The sequence below is a fragment of the Neophocaena asiaeorientalis genome, unplaced genomic scaffold (assembly GCF_003031525.2).
Source record: "Neophocaena asiaeorientalis asiaeorientalis breed wild unplaced genomic scaffold, Neophocaena_asiaeorientalis_V1.1 scaffold138, whole genome shotgun sequence".
Classification (NCBI taxonomy): domain Eukaryota; kingdom Metazoa; phylum Chordata; class Mammalia; order Artiodactyla; family Phocoenidae; genus Neophocaena; species Neophocaena asiaeorientalis.
In genome coordinates, this window is record NW_020172632.1 from 5,340,017 (window position 1) to 5,358,956 (window position 18,940).

General features: G+C 41.9%; 1 protein-coding gene across 1 annotated transcript in view; it reads left to right on the forward strand.

Moving 5' to 3' along the window:
- The first annotated feature begins 4,648 nt into the window (after positions 1 to 4,648).
- Positions 4,649 to 18,940, forward strand: part of ZYG11A (zyg-11 family member A, cell cycle regulator) — a 58,564-nt gene continuing 44,272 nt past the window's right edge. Inside the window, exon 1 of the mRNA XM_024739316.1 lies at positions 4,649 to 4,738. Within this exon, the coding sequence (XP_024595084.1) occupies positions 4,649 to 4,738 (90 nt within the window). The remainder of the gene's footprint in view (positions 4,739 to 18,940) is intronic.

An 18,940-nucleotide genomic window follows, 5' to 3' on the forward strand; every position in this document is an offset into this window, starting at 1 on the left:
GGGCTTAGTTGCTTCATGGCATGTGAGATCTTCCCGGACCAGGGATTGAACCCGTGTCTCCTGCAATGGCAGGCGGATTCTCAACCACTGCTCTACCAGGGAAGCCCAGTAGCTAATTTTTAAAAATATTTATTTATTTATTTTGGCTGCGCCTGGTCTTAGTTGTGGCACGCGGAATCTTTAGTTGCGGCATGTGGACTTCTTAGTTGGGCATGCATGCAGGATCTAGTTCCCCAACCAGGGATCAAACCCAGGCCCCCTGCATTGGGAGTGTGGAGTCTTACCCACTGGACCACCAGGCAAGTTCCAGTACATAATGTTATAATGAGAATACTGAGGGTTTAAACTAGAGATGTAACCAGGAGCCAGATCATGAAGGACCATCTAAAACCATCCTAAGATGTTTGGATTTTATTCTGAGGAAAATGGGGATCCATGGAAGTGTTTTAAACTGGGGAGAAACGTGATCAGATTTGTGTTTTAGGTAGAATACTCATTTTAGGTGGGTAAGAGACTGGAAGGGATGAGTCTGGTAATGTGTCAATTAGGAGCATGAACTAAATCCTCAGAAACTGTTAAATTGAAGTGGAAAACTGGAGAATAAGTAGCAGATGGGCATAGAGGAGATTAGGGGAAGAAGAGGTGGAGGCAAAATTTGTCACAAAAGTTTGCCCTTCTCTGAATAGCTGCAACCTTTGGAGACAAACTTCCTTTTACAACTACAATTCACTTTTTCTAGGTAGCCATTTCATGTATTTTTTTCAACAAATATTATTGACCACCTTCTATAAGTTAGGCACTGTTTTAGGCCTGGGGATAACAAAGTCCTTGCCCTCACGTGGCTTATATTTTTTTCCTAGTGGGAGGGAGCAGAAGATAAACGAAACAAAATAAATATACAGCATGACAACGTTAAATATAAAAGCAGAACAAAAGGAACAAGAAGTATGGGGAGGGTGTGGTGATGGCGGTGAGGATTGCTGTTTAATGTAAGTCCTGAGCAAAAACTTGGCAACATTTGAGCAAAAACTTGAAGGAAGTAAGAGAGACATCCATGAGGGTAACAAGGAGTCCAATAGTGCTGGAGTAGAATAAACAAAGGAGAGAATGGCAGAAGATGAGGTGAGAGAAGGGTGTGGAAAGAACAGATTATGTAGAACCTCATAGAGCACCATCCTTACGAATTTTTAAATTCTGCCTGAGATGGGAAGCTATTGGAGATAGCTTTTGAGTAGAAGGGTGACATGATTGTTGAAAGTGATCACTCTAGCTGCTATGTCGAGAATAGATTTTAATGAAACAAGGCTGGAAGCTGGGAAACCACATAGGAGGATATCGTAAGAATTCAAGTGGGTTATGACAGGGGCTTGGACGAGGGTAGCAGTAGAAGAGATAAGACATAGAGAGTCTCTGGATATATTTTGAAGACACAGTCAATAGGATTTCCTAAGAGATAGGATATAGGATATAAGAGTAAAAGAGGAGTTAAAAATTATTTCAAATGTTTTTGTCATGAGCAACTGAAAGGAAAGAGTTGCCATATACTGAAAAAGGAAAGACTGGCAGGAAAAGCAGGTCAGGGGGAGCACAACAGGAGTTTACTTTTGGACACATTAAGGCTATTTTGATAACCAGATGAATATGTTGAATAGACAGCTGGATGTATCAGCCTGAAGTTCAAAAGCAAGGTACAGGATAGACACATAAAATAGGGATATATCACCATATAGATTTCTTTTAGTTATGAAACTAGATGAAATTACCACAAGTAAGAGAGAATGGATAGAGAAGAGGTATGTAAGTACTGAGTCTTGGGGGTACACAAAGATTTAGAACTCTGGGTGATGAGAAATCAAGAGGATGAGAAGGAGCAGACAATGAGGTAGGAGGAGAAGAGAAAGAAAGAAGAAGGAAGAAGGCAAGGAGGGGGAGGCGGCAGAGAAGATGCATCCTGGAAGCCAAATGAAGGAAGTATTTCGGGGAAGAAGAAATGATCACTTGGGTCAAATGCTGCTGAACAAATAAGATGAGAGAGGAGTGACAACTGAATTTAGCAACTTTGAAGTTGACAAGAACGGTTAGTAGAGTGGCAGATGTGAAAGAAAATGGTAAGAGAAAAATTGGAGACAGGAAGTGCAGACCACATTTTGGATAAGTTTTGCTCTAAAGGATGGAAGAGATGTGAGGGCAATACCTGAATAGGGAAATTAGGTCAAAAGAAGTGTTTTTTTGTTTTTTTTTAATTATGGGAAAAATATCAGCTGGTGGGAATGATCCAAGAAGGAGGGGGAAAAATGATGATTCAGGAGAAAGGATGTTGCTGGATGATGTCTTTGACTAAGCAAGGGAAGATGAGATCTATTGCATAAGTCCAGAGTTGGCCTTAGATAAGGGTATAAATAGTTCATAGTAATAGGAGGGAATGCAAAGACAGAGAGCCTATACTGGTAGGTGGGTAGATGTGATGGGGGGAGCTTGGAATGTTCTTTCTGATTCTTTTCTTTTTTCAGTGAAAGAGGAAACTGACAGTATGGTTGGGGGAAGAGGTGTTGGAGAGTTGATAGAAGTTAGGAAATAGTCCATTTAATGTACTCTAATATAAAATAAAAATTAAATTTAAAAAAGTATACCTGAAACTAACACAACATTGTAAATCAACTATAGTCCAATCTAAAATAAAAATTAAATTAAAAAAAGAATATTGATTGGATCTGGATTTAGAAAACTCAATTTTGACTCCCAGGTTTTCCACTCATCAGGTAGGTAAAATTTAACTTGTCTGTTCAATCCCTCAGGTAGTTCGGTTCCTCTATGGGTAAAATGGAGATACCTAAGGCCTGGGATTTCTATTTGTATGAGGATTAAATAAAAGAATAAATGTGAAAGGAAAGCATTTTGCAGTTATTTGAACTTGAAAAATAACTTTAACATTTGAATCCACTTATCAAGGACTTGTTCCATTACTCATTTTCATGTGTTTTACATAATCTTTTTTTTTTCTATTTTTTTTTTTTTGTCGTGCAGCTGAGGGATTTCAGTTCCCCTACCAGGGATTGAACCTGGAGCATGGCAATGAAAGCGTGGAATCTAACCACTAGACCACCAGGGAACTCCCTACATACATTATCTTATTTAATCCTTATATTAACCCTGTGAGATAAGGCATTCTCATCCCATTTTACTGATGGAGAAGTTGAGCTTCAGAGAAATTAAAAACCTTGTCCAAGGTTCACAAGTTAGTAGGTGGCTGAGCAGGCATTCCAAAGCAGGATTCAAATCCAAGCCTCCTACTCTTAATAACTATCCTTTTCCAAGACATATTTTCTCTTAAATTAGCTAAAGAGTACTAATTCACTACTCTCTCTCAGGGTTTCTTTCTTGGAGCAGGTTAGAAGGGTCTTCTCCATACTTTTTAGGTCACAAGAAAGCTGAGCAGTTCAGTTTGTGTACTGACTAGATCAGAAGTGGTTTTGATATTTGATTCATCCAATGTCAGTAGAAGGTGAAACAGAGGTCTGATATAAGAGAGGTGCTGTTGCCAGATGTGTAGGAGAAAGGACTTTAAAAAATAGATTTCAAAATGTAGGGGCTTCCCTGGTGGTGCAGTGGTTAAGAATCCGCCTGCGCTGCCAATGCAGGGGACACAGGTTTGATCCCTGGACTGGGAGGATACCTCGTGCTGCGGAGCAACTAAGCCTGTGCGCCAAAACTACTGAGACTGTGCTCTAGAGCCTGTGAGCCACAACTACTGAGCCCGTGTGCCACAACTACTGAAGCCTGCACGCCCTAGAGCCCGTGCTCCGCAACGAGAAGCCACCGCAATGAGTAGCCCCCGCTCGCCGCAACTAGAGAAAGCCTGTGCCCAACAACGAGGACCCAACACAGCCATAAGTAATTTTTTTTAAATGTATACAATCAGCCCTCCTTATCCACAGGCTCTCCATCCCTGGATTCAACCACTATGGAAGATGTTCAGAAAAAAAATTCCATAAAATTTCAAAAAGCAAAAGTTGAATTTGCCAGTACCAGCAGGTATTTACACAGCATTTACATTGTATTAGTATAAGCACTCTAGAGGTGATTTGAACTATAGGGGACAAGGTGCCTAGGTTATATGCAAATGTTACACCATTTTATATAAGGTACTTCAGTTTCAGAGGATTTGCATATGGTGGATCCTGAAACCAATGTCCCTGGGGACACGGAGGGCCCACCACATTCTATTTCCCAACTCCACAGAGTTGGTCAGTGGCCATGCCTTTGACCGGCGACAAGAATGTGGTACCTAGCCCTATGGTGTCAGTTGGAGGGGGACGGTCTCAGAGGGATGCGTAGGAGATGGGCGAGTGGTTCGGAAGGCCTAAAGTTGGTCTCTGGGGCGTCAAAAAGGCGGAAGAAGGTTGGTTGGGCCCTCAAGGCGTGGAGGGGTGGTCGGCCCGGTGTGGGTGGGGAAGGCCGTCCTGGGGGCGGGGTCTGCGGCGGACTAGTGCTTTTCAAAAGCCCAAACCTTCCGCAAGGGCGCAGAGTGCCTGCCCGCCGAGCGGGCGCTGTTCAACTGCTTTCCGGTGCCGGTCGAGACCACCTCTCGCGGGTTCCGGGCCCCCTCGACGGCCGCTCTCTCCTCGACGCCTCTCCGGCGGGGCTCACCATGGTTCACTTCTTGCACCCAGGCCTCTCGCCCCGGACTATCGTCCCTCCGGACGCTCAGAAGGACGACCTGGGCTGCGGCGTGGCGCAGGTGAGCACCGGGGAGGGGGAGGGGGGAACGCGAGCCTAGGCGGGACGCCAGGCCCCTGGCGAGCACGGCGAGTCGTCGGGGACTGTGTTGAGGCACTTGTTGGCTCGTTTGACCGACGCGGGGGTAAAGTCTGAAGAGGCTGAGCCCCCTGCCAGGCTTCTATCTTTTATGGGAAGTGCATGCCGGAGAGGAGTTTTCCTCCCAGGGCGTCCCAGCCTTGGAGCCGAGCGAGCAGACCCTGCGCAGCTGAGAGGAGGGGCGGCGGGATGAGTCCCGCCTCCCGCGTGACCTTGGGCGAGTCCCCTGCTCAGGTCTCTGATGCTCACCTGAGCCTGCGAGGGCGGCAGCTATTTTGCAGGGTGGTGTAAATGTAGACGTAAGTGCTGGGCATGGCTTTAGGCTTGGCCCGTAGTAGACGGTGGCGCTTTTTGTCATGATGCACCCAAACGCCTCAAACCTCGACCGTTCCCCCACGTGTGTTGGGGATCTGTTGCTTCCCCGAGGCTATGACCTGTCGGTCCCGGGATCGTTAACAGGAAAGACCTTCTGAGCCCGGCGGGGGGGCGCCGGAACCCGGAAGACTGAAATTCCTTAAATTCCACGTGTTTGTTTCCCTCTCTTTTCCGTCGGAATGCCTGTTAGACTAAACTGAGTAAAATGCAAACCAAAAGAGTTTGTATTTGGTGCCTACTGTGTGTCAGGTATTGCATTTCTAGAGTAATCTCGGATTTTTTTGTAGGCATTTTACTGGTGTATAGGGAAATTGAGAACCCTTCCTTGACTTTCTAATGATCTGGAGACTGACATCAGTTGTTCTGATGTCAGACTCCATGTTCTACAACATCCCAAGGGTTACCGCTCTTAGGACTCAAAATCTAATGAACGCTCAACCCACAATTAGTATGGTGGGGGGAGGAAATATCCTGATTGAGGTTGTACTTTACACGCTGACGCCGTGTTGGCTTTTGTGTCCTTCAAAGATCTAGCCTGTATTCCTGTAGACCCTTTTGGACTCACTTTTAAAAGCTGCCTAAATAATTTGTAAATTTCTTTGTAGCTAATGGAAAAGCTGCGTTTTTAATGTATGTACTAGCACAGCGTGTCAAGCACATTTTTTTGTTGGCGCTGACTGGAATTGAAAAACAAGGTTTTCTTTAGAAAAGTGATCAGACTAATGCATTTTCTGTCTGGTTCCATACTGTACTATGTACACTCGTGTTTTTGGTTAAGATTTCATTTTTAATTAATTTTAAAAGTTGTACAATGCATGATTACTTTTCCTTTAGATATATTTCTCTATGCTGTTTTTAATTTTGTTTAGCAGTGTTTTGTAGTTTTTGGTGTAAAGGTCTTTTACATATTTTGTTAAATTTATCCCTGTTTTTGATAGTACTGTAAATACTTTTTAACAGTTTATAATTTGGGGGGTATATTGATCTTGTATCCTACAACTTCGCTAAAGCCACCTATTTTCTCCAGTTTTTTTAAGATTTCTTAAGATTTTCTTTACAATCTGTCATCTGCAAATAAAGGCAGCTTATTCTCTTTCAGTCTGTGCTTTTTATTTTCTTTTTTTTAAAATGCATTTTCTAGGACCTTTTGTAGAATGTAGAAGTGGTGAGAATAGACATCTTTGTATTGTTCTAGATCTTTCACCTCCAAGTATGATACTGGCTGTAGGTTTTTCCGTTAGATGCCTTTTGTCAAATTAAGGAATTTTTCTTCTATTCCTAGTTTGCTGAGTTTTTTTTTTTGTGTGTGTGGTACGCGGGCCTCTCACTGTTGTGGCCTCTCCCGTTGCGGAGCACAGGCTCCAGACGCGCAGGCTCAGCGGCCATGGCTCACGGGCCTAGCCACTCCGCGGCATGTGGGATCTTCCCGGACCGGAGCACGAACCCGTGTCCCCTGCATCAGCAGGCAGACTCTCAACCAGTGCGCCACTAGGGAAGCCCTGTTTTTGTTTTTTTAAATCATGAATGTGTGTTGAATTTTGTTAAGTGCTTTTTCAGCATTTAATAAGATGTTTTTGTTCTTTATTGTGTTAATGTGGTGGATTTTGATTGTGAATTTAACTTTACATTCTAGGAATAAACACCACCTGGTCATGATGTATTATTTTTATATATCGAAGAATTCTATTGCTAATATTTTTGAAATATTGTTTATGTCCATGTTTATGAGGCAGATTGCTCTTTAGAAATATTTTATCTGGGAGTTCCCTGGTGGTCCAGTGGTTAGGACTCTGCGTTTTCACAGCTGTGGGCCCGGGTTTGATCCCTAGTCGAGGAACTAAGATCCCACAAGCCACGCGGCAAGGACAAAAAAAAAAAAAAATTATCTGGTTTTAGTATTTAGATAATGTTGGCCTTAAAATATGAGTTGGGAAGTGTTCCCTATTCAGTTTTTTGAGTTTGTGGGATGTTGGTATTATTTATTCCTTAGATGTTTAACAGAATTCACCAGTGAAACCATTGAGACTTTAATTTCTTTGGGGGATTTTTTTTTTTAATTTTTAGTTTATATTGGACTATAGTTGATTTACAATGTTGTGTTAGTTTCAGGTGTACAGCAAAGTGATTCAGTTATACATGTATCTATTCTTTTTCAAATTCTTTTCCTCTTTAGGTTACTACAGAATATATTGAGCAGAGTTTCCTGTGCTGTACAGTAGGTCCTTGGTGGTTATCTGTTTTAAATATGGTAGTGTGTTATGTCAATCCTAAACTCCCAATTTATCCCTCCCCCTGAGGGAAGGTTTTAAACTATATCTACTTCTTGGGGGAAATGCTTATAAATTTTGATATATTGTTAAAAATATTTTATAAGTACTGTTAAGAGTCATTCTTTGACCCGTGGGATATTTAGAAGTGTACTGCCTAATTCCCAAATAGTTGGGGATATTCCACATATCTTTTTGTTTAATGCAGATACATTGTTGTCAGAAAACATGTTCTATGATTTCAGTCCATTTATATTTATTGAGATTTGTTTTATGGCTCAGATATGATCTATCTTGGTGCACGTTCATGTGCACTGAAAAGGAGTATGTGTTCTGTGGTTGGGTATAGTATTCTATGAATGTCAGGTCAAGTTGATTGAGAATGTTAATCTATATTCATTTTTTTTTTTTTTTTGGCCACACAGTGTGGCATGCAGGATCTTAGTTCCCCTACCAGGGATCCAACCTGTGCCCCCTGCAGTGGAAGCACAGAGTCCTAAGCACTGCACTGCCAGGGATTTCCCAATGTTAATCTATATTCTTATTCATTTTCCATCTATTTGTTTTTATCAGTTGCTGAAGACAAGTGTTAATTTCCAGCTGTAGTCGTCAGTTTTTCTGTTTATTCTTACAGTTTTTACTTTATGAATTTTGAAGCTGTTAGTAAGTGCATATACATTAGGAATTATGTCTTCTTGATGAATTCATCCTTTTATCATTATGAAATGTCCATCTTGATTTCTGATAATATTCTTTTCCTGAAGACTTCTTTTTCTGACATTAACATAGTCACTCCAGTGTCCGTATGATTAATGTTTTTTAAACAATGCTGTGTTGTTTAAAGCCCATCTCTTGTAAACAGCAGGCTTGCTTTTTTAATCCCGTTTGACAATCTGTGCCTTTTAAATTAGAGTAAATATAATTATCAAAATTGTTGTGTTTAAGTTGCTGTTTGTGTTCTATTTGTCCTATGTGTTTGTGTTTCTCCTTTGCCTGGCTTCTTTTCAACTGAGTATATACATATATTTTTTTGGCCATGCTGCGCAGCTTGTGGAACCTTAGTTCTGCTACCAGGGATTGAATTTGCACCCTCAGAAGTGAAAGCAGGGAGTCCTAACCACTGGACTGCCAGGGAATTCCCTCAGTTGAGTATTTTTAAAGTTTCATTTTATCTCTTCTGTTGACTTACTAGTTCTGTTCCTCTCCTTTCCCTGCCCCACCCCAACTCTCTTTAATGGCCACTCAAAGATAGCAGTTTTTTAAATGTGGACTCAAGACCTCTGGGGTCTCTAAGACTGCATTCTCTTTCATTAAGCCACACATTAATGAAATTTGCAAAAATGTAAAACAGTGCTGCCGTTGTCACTAAACTTTTAAAAATTCTTTTTGAAAATATAGCTGTTTTAAAAAAATGTTCTTTCTTGGGAATTCCCTGGAGGTCCAGTGATTAGGACTTGGTGCTTTCACTGCCGAGGCCAGGGTTCAATCCCTGGTCTGGGAACTAAGATCCTGCAAGCCACACGGTGTGGCCAAAAAAAAAAAAAAAATGTTCTTTGTGTCAACATTTGATTTTTATTTTAACTTTTATTATTTCTAAATGAATTAATATATATTTTAAAGATTTCTTAGTTTTAATGCAGAAAATGTTGAAAGATGTAATACAATTTTTAAGAGTATAAAGGGGTCCTAAGTTTGAGAGTCACAGTTCCAGGTTTTAAAATATACATGTTTGACTTACCACAGTCTACTTTTAAATATATTGCTTCACCTTAGAACAGTATTCTTTCATTTTCTCACCTCTTTCCTGTACTTTGTACTTTTGAAATAATACATTTTACTTCTGCATGTTAGAAATTGCACAATATATTGTTTTTACTTTTTCTTTGATCAATCAGTTATTTCTTAAAGGAATTAGGAAATAAGAAAAAAGTCTGGAAATGTCTATTTTACTTTTATTTCTGAAAGATATTTTCATTGCACTTAGTTTTTCTTTTTTTTTAAATATTTATTTATTTATTTGGCTGCACTTGTTCTTAGTTGTGGCATGCGACATCTTTAGTTGTGGCATTCGAACTCTTAGTTGTGGCACATGGGATCTAGTTCCCTGACCACGGATCAAACCTGGGCCCCCTGCATTGGGAGCGTGGACTCTTAACCGCTGGCCCACCAGGGAAATCCCTGAAAATGTTATTTCATTGTCTTCTGGCTAGTATTGCTTCTGATGAAAATTTAGTGGTCATACTTCTTTTTTTTTTTTTAAACTGTGTCCACATTACCTCTGGTTCCCCCCTCCCCCAGTCTTAAGGTTTTCCTCTTTATTGTTGGTTTCTAGACATTTATTATGTTGTGGTATCTTTCGTTTATTTCACTTTGTGTCCATTTTTGCTTATGGGATCAGTGGGTTTATATTTTGTATCTAAAGTCAATATTTTTTGACTTTTTAAAAAAGAAAGCTATTAAGTTTGTTGTTCTTTGTACCTGGTGAATTAACTGTGTAATTCAATAAATATTAAACTGTAAAATAATTTCATAGATTCCAAGTGTAGGACATTGTCCTCCTTGACCATTATTTCTTAAAATATTTTTTCTTCCCCAATAACTCCTCTCTTCTGGAGTTTCAATTATACATTTGTATTAAACTGCTTAAGATTGTCCCTTGGAGTTCTATGATTCTCCACTTTTTTTTCCCCAGACTTTTTCTGTTTCAGTTTAGATAGTTTCTATTGCACTACCTTCAACTTCACTTATCTTTAATTTTGTAGTATGTAATCTGTTGATAATATCATCTAATGTGTTGTTTACATTAAATAATGTATTTTTCAACTCTGAAAGTTCCATTTGGGTCTTTTTCAGATCTTGCACTTCTGTGTTGAGATTGCATATTTATTCCCTCATTATATTCATATTCTCCTCTATATCCATGAATTATAATATCTGTTTTAAAGTTCTTGTCTGTTAATTATGTTATTTCTGGGTTCCTTCCTCCCTCCCTCCCTTCCTGGCATTGCGCAGCTTGTGGGATCTCAGTTCCCTGACCAGGGATTGAACCCGCACCCTAGGCAGTGAAAGTGAAAGCACGGAGTCCTAACCACTGGACCTCCAGGGGATTCCCTGGGTCTGTTTCTGTTGACTAATTTTATTTTCTGTCCTGATTCTTACCATATTTTATTGTAAGCTAAACTTTATGGATACTATTGTATTTAGATTTTTGTTGTCTTCCTGAGTCAGGCCTATATGTGAGGTTTTTAAAACAGATTTTTTTTTTAGGGGGGACCATGCCTTGGGGCATGCAGGTCCTTGGTTCCCTGATCAGGGATTGTATTCGTGCTCCCAGCAGTGGAAGTACATGTTCCTAATCACTGGACCGCCAGGGAATTCCCTGAGGTTTTAATTTTTAAATTTTTGTTCAATTAGTTTTTTAAAGATTTATTATTTATTTATTTTGTCTGCATTGGGTCTTAGTTGCGGCACACACGATCTTTTTTTTTTTTCTTTTTTTTGCGGTATGCGGGCCTCTCACTGTTGTGGCCTCTCCCGTTGCAGAGCACAGGCTCCGGACGCGCAGGCTCAGCAGCCATGGCTCACGGGCCCAGCCACTTCGTGGCATGTGGGATTTTCCCAGACCAGGGCTCGAACCCATGTCCCCTGCATTGGCAGGCGGCTTTTCAACCACTGCACCACCAGGGAAGCCCATCATATCCTTTTTTTTGTGGTACGCGGGCCTCTCACTGTTGTGGCCTCTCCCGTTGCGGAGCACAGGCTCCGGACGTGCAGGCTCAGCAGCCATGGCTCACGGGCCCAGCCGCTCTGTGGCATGTGGGATCTTCCTGGACCGGGGGACGAACCCATGTCCCCTGCATCGGCAGGCGGACTCTCAACCACTGCGCCACCAGGGAAGCCCACACGATCTTCATTGAGTCATGCGGGATCTTTCATTGCGGTGCACGGGCTTCTCTCTAGTTGTGGTATGCAGGTTTTCTCTCTCTAGTTGTGGCACGAAGGCTCCAGGGCACGTGGGCTCTGTAGTTTGGGGCACACAGGCTTTCTTGTTGAGATGCTCGAGTTCAGTAGTTGTGGCATGTGGGCTTAGTTGCCCCTCGGCAGGTGGGATCCTAGTTCCCTGACCAGGGATTGAACCCTGGTCCCCTGCATTGGAAGGCAGATTCTTTTTTTTTTTTTTGCGGTACGCGGGCCTCTCACTGTTGTGGCCTCTCCCGTTGCAGAGCACAGGCTCCGGATGCGCAGGCTCAGTGGCCATGGCTCACAGGCCCAGCCGCTCCGCAGCATGTGGGATCCTCCCGGACCAGGTCACGAACCCGTGTCCCCTGCATTGGCAGGCGGACTCTCAACCACTGTGCCACCAGGGAAGCCCAGAAGGCAGATTCTTTACCACTAGATCGCCAGGGAAGTCCCCACTGAGGTTTTTAAAGTGCTATTGTGGGGAATTCCCTGGCAGCCCAGTGGTTAAGACTCTGCGCTCCCAAGCGCAGGGGGCACGGGTTTGATCCATGGTCGGGGAACTAAGATCTCGCATGCCACATGGTGTGGCCAAAAATCAAATCAAAAGAAAACAAAAATGCTATTGTAAATTTTTTAAATTTAATTTTCCAATTAATTGTCAGTTGTATATAAAATGCAGCTTTTGGTTTGGTTTGTTTTTTTACCTTGTACCCATTAAAGCATGTTCATTAGGAGAGTTATATAGTACTGTTTATATTTTAGAAATGATGAATCTAAACTCTGGGTAGAGATGGATTGGAAAAGGATTAAGAGTGAAAGTAGAGAAACTAATTTGCAGTTTTTTAGTATTCTAGGAAAAGATATGGTAGTGACTTGGATTAGAAGTTAGTAGTGGAGCTAGAAAGAAGGGGATGAACTAGAAATTTATTTGGGAGGTTTAACAGTCATACTCAGAGCAGGAAATAGATGACACACTCAGAATAGGGATAATTTAATGAGAGTTTAATTAAGGGACTACTTCCAAAGATAAGGGAGAGGTATGGAAAACCACAATAATATACTACTCAATGTCCAGGAACAGTAGCTATTGCCACCTCTAGGCCCAAAGGACCTCTCAGAAGGAATATCTTAGTTCATCTGGGCCGCTATAGCTAAAATACTGTAGACTGGGTGACTTATAAACAACATAAATTTATTTCTCACTGTTCTGGAAGCTAGGAAGTCCAAGATCAAGGTGCTGGGGGATTTGGTGTCTGGTGAGAGCCCAATTCCTGGTTCATATACATCTTTTTACTGTGTTCTCACATGGCAGAAAGGACAAGGGAACTCTCTGGGGTCTCTCTGATAGGGGCACTAATTCCATTCAGTGAGGGCTTCACCCTCGTGACCTAATAACTTCCTGAGGTTCCTCCCTCCAGACATCATCAAATTAGAGGTTAGATTTCAACATAAGAATTTTGGGGGGACTTTCCTGGTGGTGCAGTGGTTAAGACTCCACGACCCAATGCAGGAGGCCTGGGTTCAATTCCTGGTCAGGGAACTAGATCCCACATGCTGCAACTAAGAGCCTGCATGCCACAAGTGAAGGTCCCACTGGCCTCAACTGAAGATCTCACATGCAGAACTAAAGATCCCGCATGCTGTAATGAAGATCTTGCAGGCGGCAATGGAGGTCCCGTGTGCCATAAGTAAGACCTGGTGCAGCCAAATAAATAAATAAATATTAAAAAAAAAAACTTCAGAAGAATGCAAACTTTATTCAGTAGCAGGAGAGAGGACTGATTTTAGAGGAGTGATGAGGGAGACATAGCCAGCCCAGGGTACTTTAAAAGAGAAAGAGCTGGGGAAATTATCTGTAGTGATTCCACACAAGTCACCTCAGAGTAGAGGTAGAGAAGATTAAGGAGTGGGTCTGGGTGTGAGGTAGGTAGCAAATGGAAGATGTCTGGCACAAGTAGAACCAACAGGATTTGCTAATTTATTGGATGTCTGTCTTGTGTGGGATGTTGATTAAGGGTAAGGAAATGTCAGTAAAGATTAAGCGGCTGAATAGATGTGATGCTGTTTACTGAGTAGGGAAAGACCGGGGAAGTTCAGTTTCATACATGGTGAGTTTGAAGTATTTGTGACACAGTTAAGTAGATATGTCAAGGAGACAACTGGTTATCTAACACTGTGGCTTAAAGAGAGATCTGACCTGGAGGTAGTAATCTAGAATTCATTGGATTTATAGATAATATTTAGAATCATGTAATTAGTAGTTAGATATTATAGAGGCAGAGTCGTTAGTCATTAGTGGTCTCAGTGGGAAATCGACCTGTAAAACATGCTACTGATTTATAAAACAAAAACCAGTAACAGAATACTGTAGTATAATTCTATTTATATAAAGTTCAAAAACATGCAGAACTAAACAGTATTCAGGATAATGATTACCTCTGGGTGAAGGGATGAGAAATAGCATCAGGGAAGGGTGTATAAGGAACTTCAAAAATTTGGTATATTCTATTTAAGCTGTGTGGTGAACACAAGAATGTTTTAAAAATATTTATATGTATATATATTTTTTACTGTGTTCGAGTTATTTTTATTATTTATTTATTTATCTATCTATCTATTTATTTATTTATTTGCGGTACGTGGGCCTCTCACTGTTGTGGCCTCTCCCGTTGCGGAGACAGGCTCCAGACGCGCAGGCTCAGCGGCCATGGCTCATGGGCCCAGCCGCTCCGCGGCATGTGGGATCTTCCCGGCCCGGGCACGAACCTGTGTCCCCTGCATTGGCAGGCGGACTCTCAACCACTGCGCCACCAGGGAGGCCCCCTATTTATTTATCTTTAACATCTTTATTGGAGTATAATTGCTTTACAATGGTGTGTTAATTTCTGCTCTATAACAAAGTGAATCAGCTATACATATATCCCCATATCTAAAAATATTTATATTGTTTTATATTTTATTATATTATTTAAATATTTTACATATGTTCTAAACATCTTTTATATGGATTTAATCTTTACTGTATTTAAAAAATATTTATTTGTTTTTGCTGGGTCTTTAGTTGCAGCACATGGGCTCCTTAGTTGTGGCATGTGAACTCTTAGTTGCAGCATGCATGTGGGATCTAGTTCCCTGACAGGGATTGAACCCCGGCCTCCTGCATTGGGAGCACGGAGTCTTAACCACTGCACCACCAGGGAAGTCCCCTTTACTGTATTTTGAAAATGAGGCTGCCATGTCCAATAATATGGCAAATAATGTCATAAAGTCTTAAAAGGAAATATTCTGGATAAAATATAACAAACACTTTCAAATGCAAAGTAAGGAAAATCCCCAGCATCCCCACCCAATTCAAAGAAGCTGGAAATCACCACTGTAAGCAGGCCCTAAAATAACCAAAGATTAGAGGCTAGACATTTGCCAAAAGCCGGCGGGAAGTTTGAATGGAGACTGTGAACTGTATTATATACATTTATATGTGTATATGTAAACATGGGTTAACAAAGGCTGGTCATACTTCAGTGAAATGGTAGGTCTAAAACAATCTGCTTATGGGAAAGGGAAACAGGGAAGCTTGTCAGTTTTGGCTTGGATTTTGAGTGAGAAAAATATGTCCTAAAAATTTGCTATCACAGGTCTGTCCTCATACAGACTAAGGGTTTTAACTGACATTTCTAGCTTGGTTCAGGAAATGTGTAGCTGAGAAATTATCAAAATGGCCCCTGGTGATGCCCCTAAGTAAGTAGCATTTAGCATAATCTCTCTGATGTGACATATCTTCTTCCCAGGCTTCACAGCAGTCTACAGTAAACTCTCACTAAAGATTAGCTCATGGACTTCCCTGACAGTCCAGTGGTTAAGACTCTGCGCTCCCAATGCAGGGGGCACGGGTTCTATCCCTGGTCAGGGAACTAAGATCCTGTATGCCGTGCTGTGTGACCTTAAAAAAAAAAAAAAATTAGCTCACAATCTTAAATTATAAAACATGAACCTCTATGATTAAGAGTCAACAGAGGGACTTCCCTGGTGGTCCAGTGGTTAAGACTTCGCCTTCCAACGCAGGGGGTGCAGGTTCAGTCCCTGGTCAGGGAGCTAAGATCCCACATGCCTCACAGCCAAAAAACCAAAACGTAAAGCAGAAGCAATATTGTAACAGGCTTAATAAAGACTTTAAAAATGGTCCACATTAAAAAAAAAATCAACAGAATCAATAACTAACAGAATTAGATTCCCAGAGACTTCAGAAAATGGTATTACTGAAACAGTATAAAATAAGTGTATTTAAAATTTATTAAAGAAATAAAAGATGAAATAAGAATGAAAAAAGAACAATATACAATTCAACAATGAAGAACTAAATGCCACAGAATAAAGAAATAGTAACCTGGAAGATAGATCTAGAGAAATTACCCACAGGAAGCAGAATTTCCATTTTCACATGGGCATACGAACCAATTCTGGCTATGAGACCCAAGTAAAAGTCCACTGAGACTGTTTCAGGGAACTTTTTTGCTTCGTTGGCTCCTTTCTGACATGAATTCTGAAATGGCGAGGATTTGGAGCAGTTGAAACTCTCATATGTTCTTTTGGGAATGCAAAATAGTACAGTCACATTCTAAGAACGGGTTAGCACTTTGTTATGTAAAGTTAAATACATGCTTAACATGTAGGAAGTGTGGAATTCCAGGGACCCAGGAATCCCATTTTTAGGTAACTACCCAAGAAAAATGAAAACTATGTTCCCACAAAACTTTGTGAATAGTTATAGCAGCTTTATTCAAAATTGTCGAGAACTTCAAGTAATCCAGATGCCCTTCAGTTGGTGAATAAAGAAATTGTGGTATATTCATTGCAGTGGAATGCTTCCCAGCAATAAAAAGGAACAAATTACAAAAACATGCAGCAACACAGATGAATCTTTGTTAAATGCATTATGCAAAATGAAAGATGTCAGATTCAAAAGGCCCAGTTACATAATGATTCTATTTATATGACATTTTGGAGAAGGCAGAACCCTGGGGACAGAACGAAGATAAGTGGTTGCTTGGGGTTGGTGGGAGGGATTGTCTGCAAGGGGACACTAGAGAATTTTTGGGTCATGGAATTGTTCTATATCTTTATTATGGTGGTAGTACACGACTGTATGCATCAGTCAAAACTCGTTGAACTAACTACACCAAAAAGTAATTTTTTTGCTATATGTAAATTATACCGCAGTTAAAAGAAAAACAAAAATGAATAACAGGATAGTGATTACAGCGTGCAGAGTAAACTTACTGAAGAAATATGGTTGAAGAGGATGTGGGGGTCAACAGAAGGCAAATAATAGAGCATAAATTGTATGTTAAGAGTGATGCAGGGGCTTCCCTGGTGGCGCAGTGGTTAAGAATCCGCCTGCCAATGCAGGGGACACAGGTTTGAGCCCTGGTCTGGGAAGATCCCACATGCTGCAGAGAAACTAAGCCCGTGCGCCACAACTACTGAGGCTGCACTCTAGAACCCACGAGCCACAACTACCGGGCCCATGTGCCACAACTGCTGAAGCCCGTGTGCCACAACTGCTGAGACCCGTGTGCCTAGAGCCTGTGCTCTGCAACAAGAGAAACCACCGCAATGAGAAGCCCGCACACTGCAACGAAGAGAAACCCCCACTCACCGCAACTAGAGAAAGCCCACCACAGCAATGAAGACCCAACATAGCCAAAAATAAATAAATAAATAAATATATTGTGGCGGGGGGGGGGAAAGGGTGTTCCATTTGATGGGAATTCCCTGGTGGTCCAGAGGTTAGGACTTGGTACTTTCACTGCCTGGACTCAGGTTCAGTCCCTGCTCAGGGAACTAAGGTCCCACAAGCTGTGTGGCCTGGCCAAAAAAAAAAAGAATGATCCGTTTGAGAAGGAGAGTTTGAAGATGTGCATGAATGAAGAAATAACAAGGAGGGGCCAAGGCAGGAGGGATGAAATCCAGCCAGCACACGTGGAAGTGTTGGTCTTTGCAAGGAGGTACATGTTTTCCGTATAAGAGGAGACCAAGGAAAAGATGCATGCAGTTCCGAACTAAATTTGATGGTGAGGTGGCTTCGTTTTTCTCACTGAAGTGAGTGAGATTCTGTTACCAGCATGAAATGGGTTTGAGGAACAAGTAGAAGGCATGAAATAATTCTTGCCTGATGGTGAGAAAGTGCCCTATCTAAAGAGACCTTGAAGGATTTCCAGCTACTGAGGGCTCATTTGAAGTTAATGTTTATGAATTTTCCATGACATACTATGTTGTGTGACTCTTCCCCTCTTCTTCTTTTTAAAAAAATATTTATTTATTTATTTTGGCTGTGTTGAGTCTTAGTTGTGGCATGCAGGGTCTTCATTGAGACATGTGGGATCTTTCATTGTGGTGCACAGGCTTCTATCTAGTTGTGGCCTGCACGTTCCAGGGTGTGTGGGCTCTGTAGTTTGGGGCACGTGAGCTCTGTAGTTTGGGATACGTGGGCTCTAGTTGAGGTGCGCGAGCTCAGTAGTTGTGGTGCATGGGCTTAATTGCCCCGTGGCATGTGGAATCTTAGTTCCCCGACCAGGGATCGAACCCAGGTCTCCTGCATTGTAAGGTGGATTCTTTACCACTGGACCACCAGGGAAGTCCCCTCTTCCCCTCTTCACAGATGATTAGCTGCTGGGTGTTGCCATAAAAAAGGTGAATAGTGAAGTTCTTCCAGGAGAATGTCTTAGAGTGTAATGGAGGAGAGGGAACAAGGAGTTGAGGATATTTGTAAAGGAGTAATTTATACTTCGGACTGTGGAGGGAATTTAATCAGTTAAAAGTGAGGTGGAGGGCTTCCCTGGTGGCGCAGTGGTTGAGAGTCCGCCTGCCGATGCAGGGGACACGGGTTCGTGCCCCGGTCCGGGAAGATCCCACATGCCGCGGAGCGGCTGGGCCCGTGAGCCATGGCCGCTGGGCCTGCGCGTCCGGAGCCTGTGCTCCGCAACGGGAGAGGCCACAACATTGAGAGGCCTGCGTAACGCAAAAAAGGCCTGTGAACAAAAAAAAAAAAAAAAAAAAAAAAAGTGAGGTGGAGGTCAGTGAATGTATTGCATGTTGAAACCTTTGACAAAAATGCAATCTCTGGCTAATCACTCTCTCTTCATGTCTGAGTGCTATACCTTTCAAATATATATTTTAAAAAAATTATTTATTTATTTATTTGGCTGCACCGGGTTGTGGTTGCGGCATGTGGGATCTGTAGTTGCAACATGCGAACTCTTAGTTGAGGCATGTGGGATCTAGTTCCCTGACCAGGGATCGAACCCAGGGCCCCTGCATTGGGAGCATGGAGTCCCTAGCCACTGGACCACCAGGAAGTCCCTCAAATATTTGTAGAATGAACAAATGCTAGTCTCTTAGAGAAGGTGTCTTACATCTGTTAGTTCTAATTCTTCTACAACCTCCTGGGTATAGCAACCTTTTACAGTGTGAACACTTATGAGGGTGGGAATAGGCAGGCCTTCTTATCCTCTGGCATGTAGTAA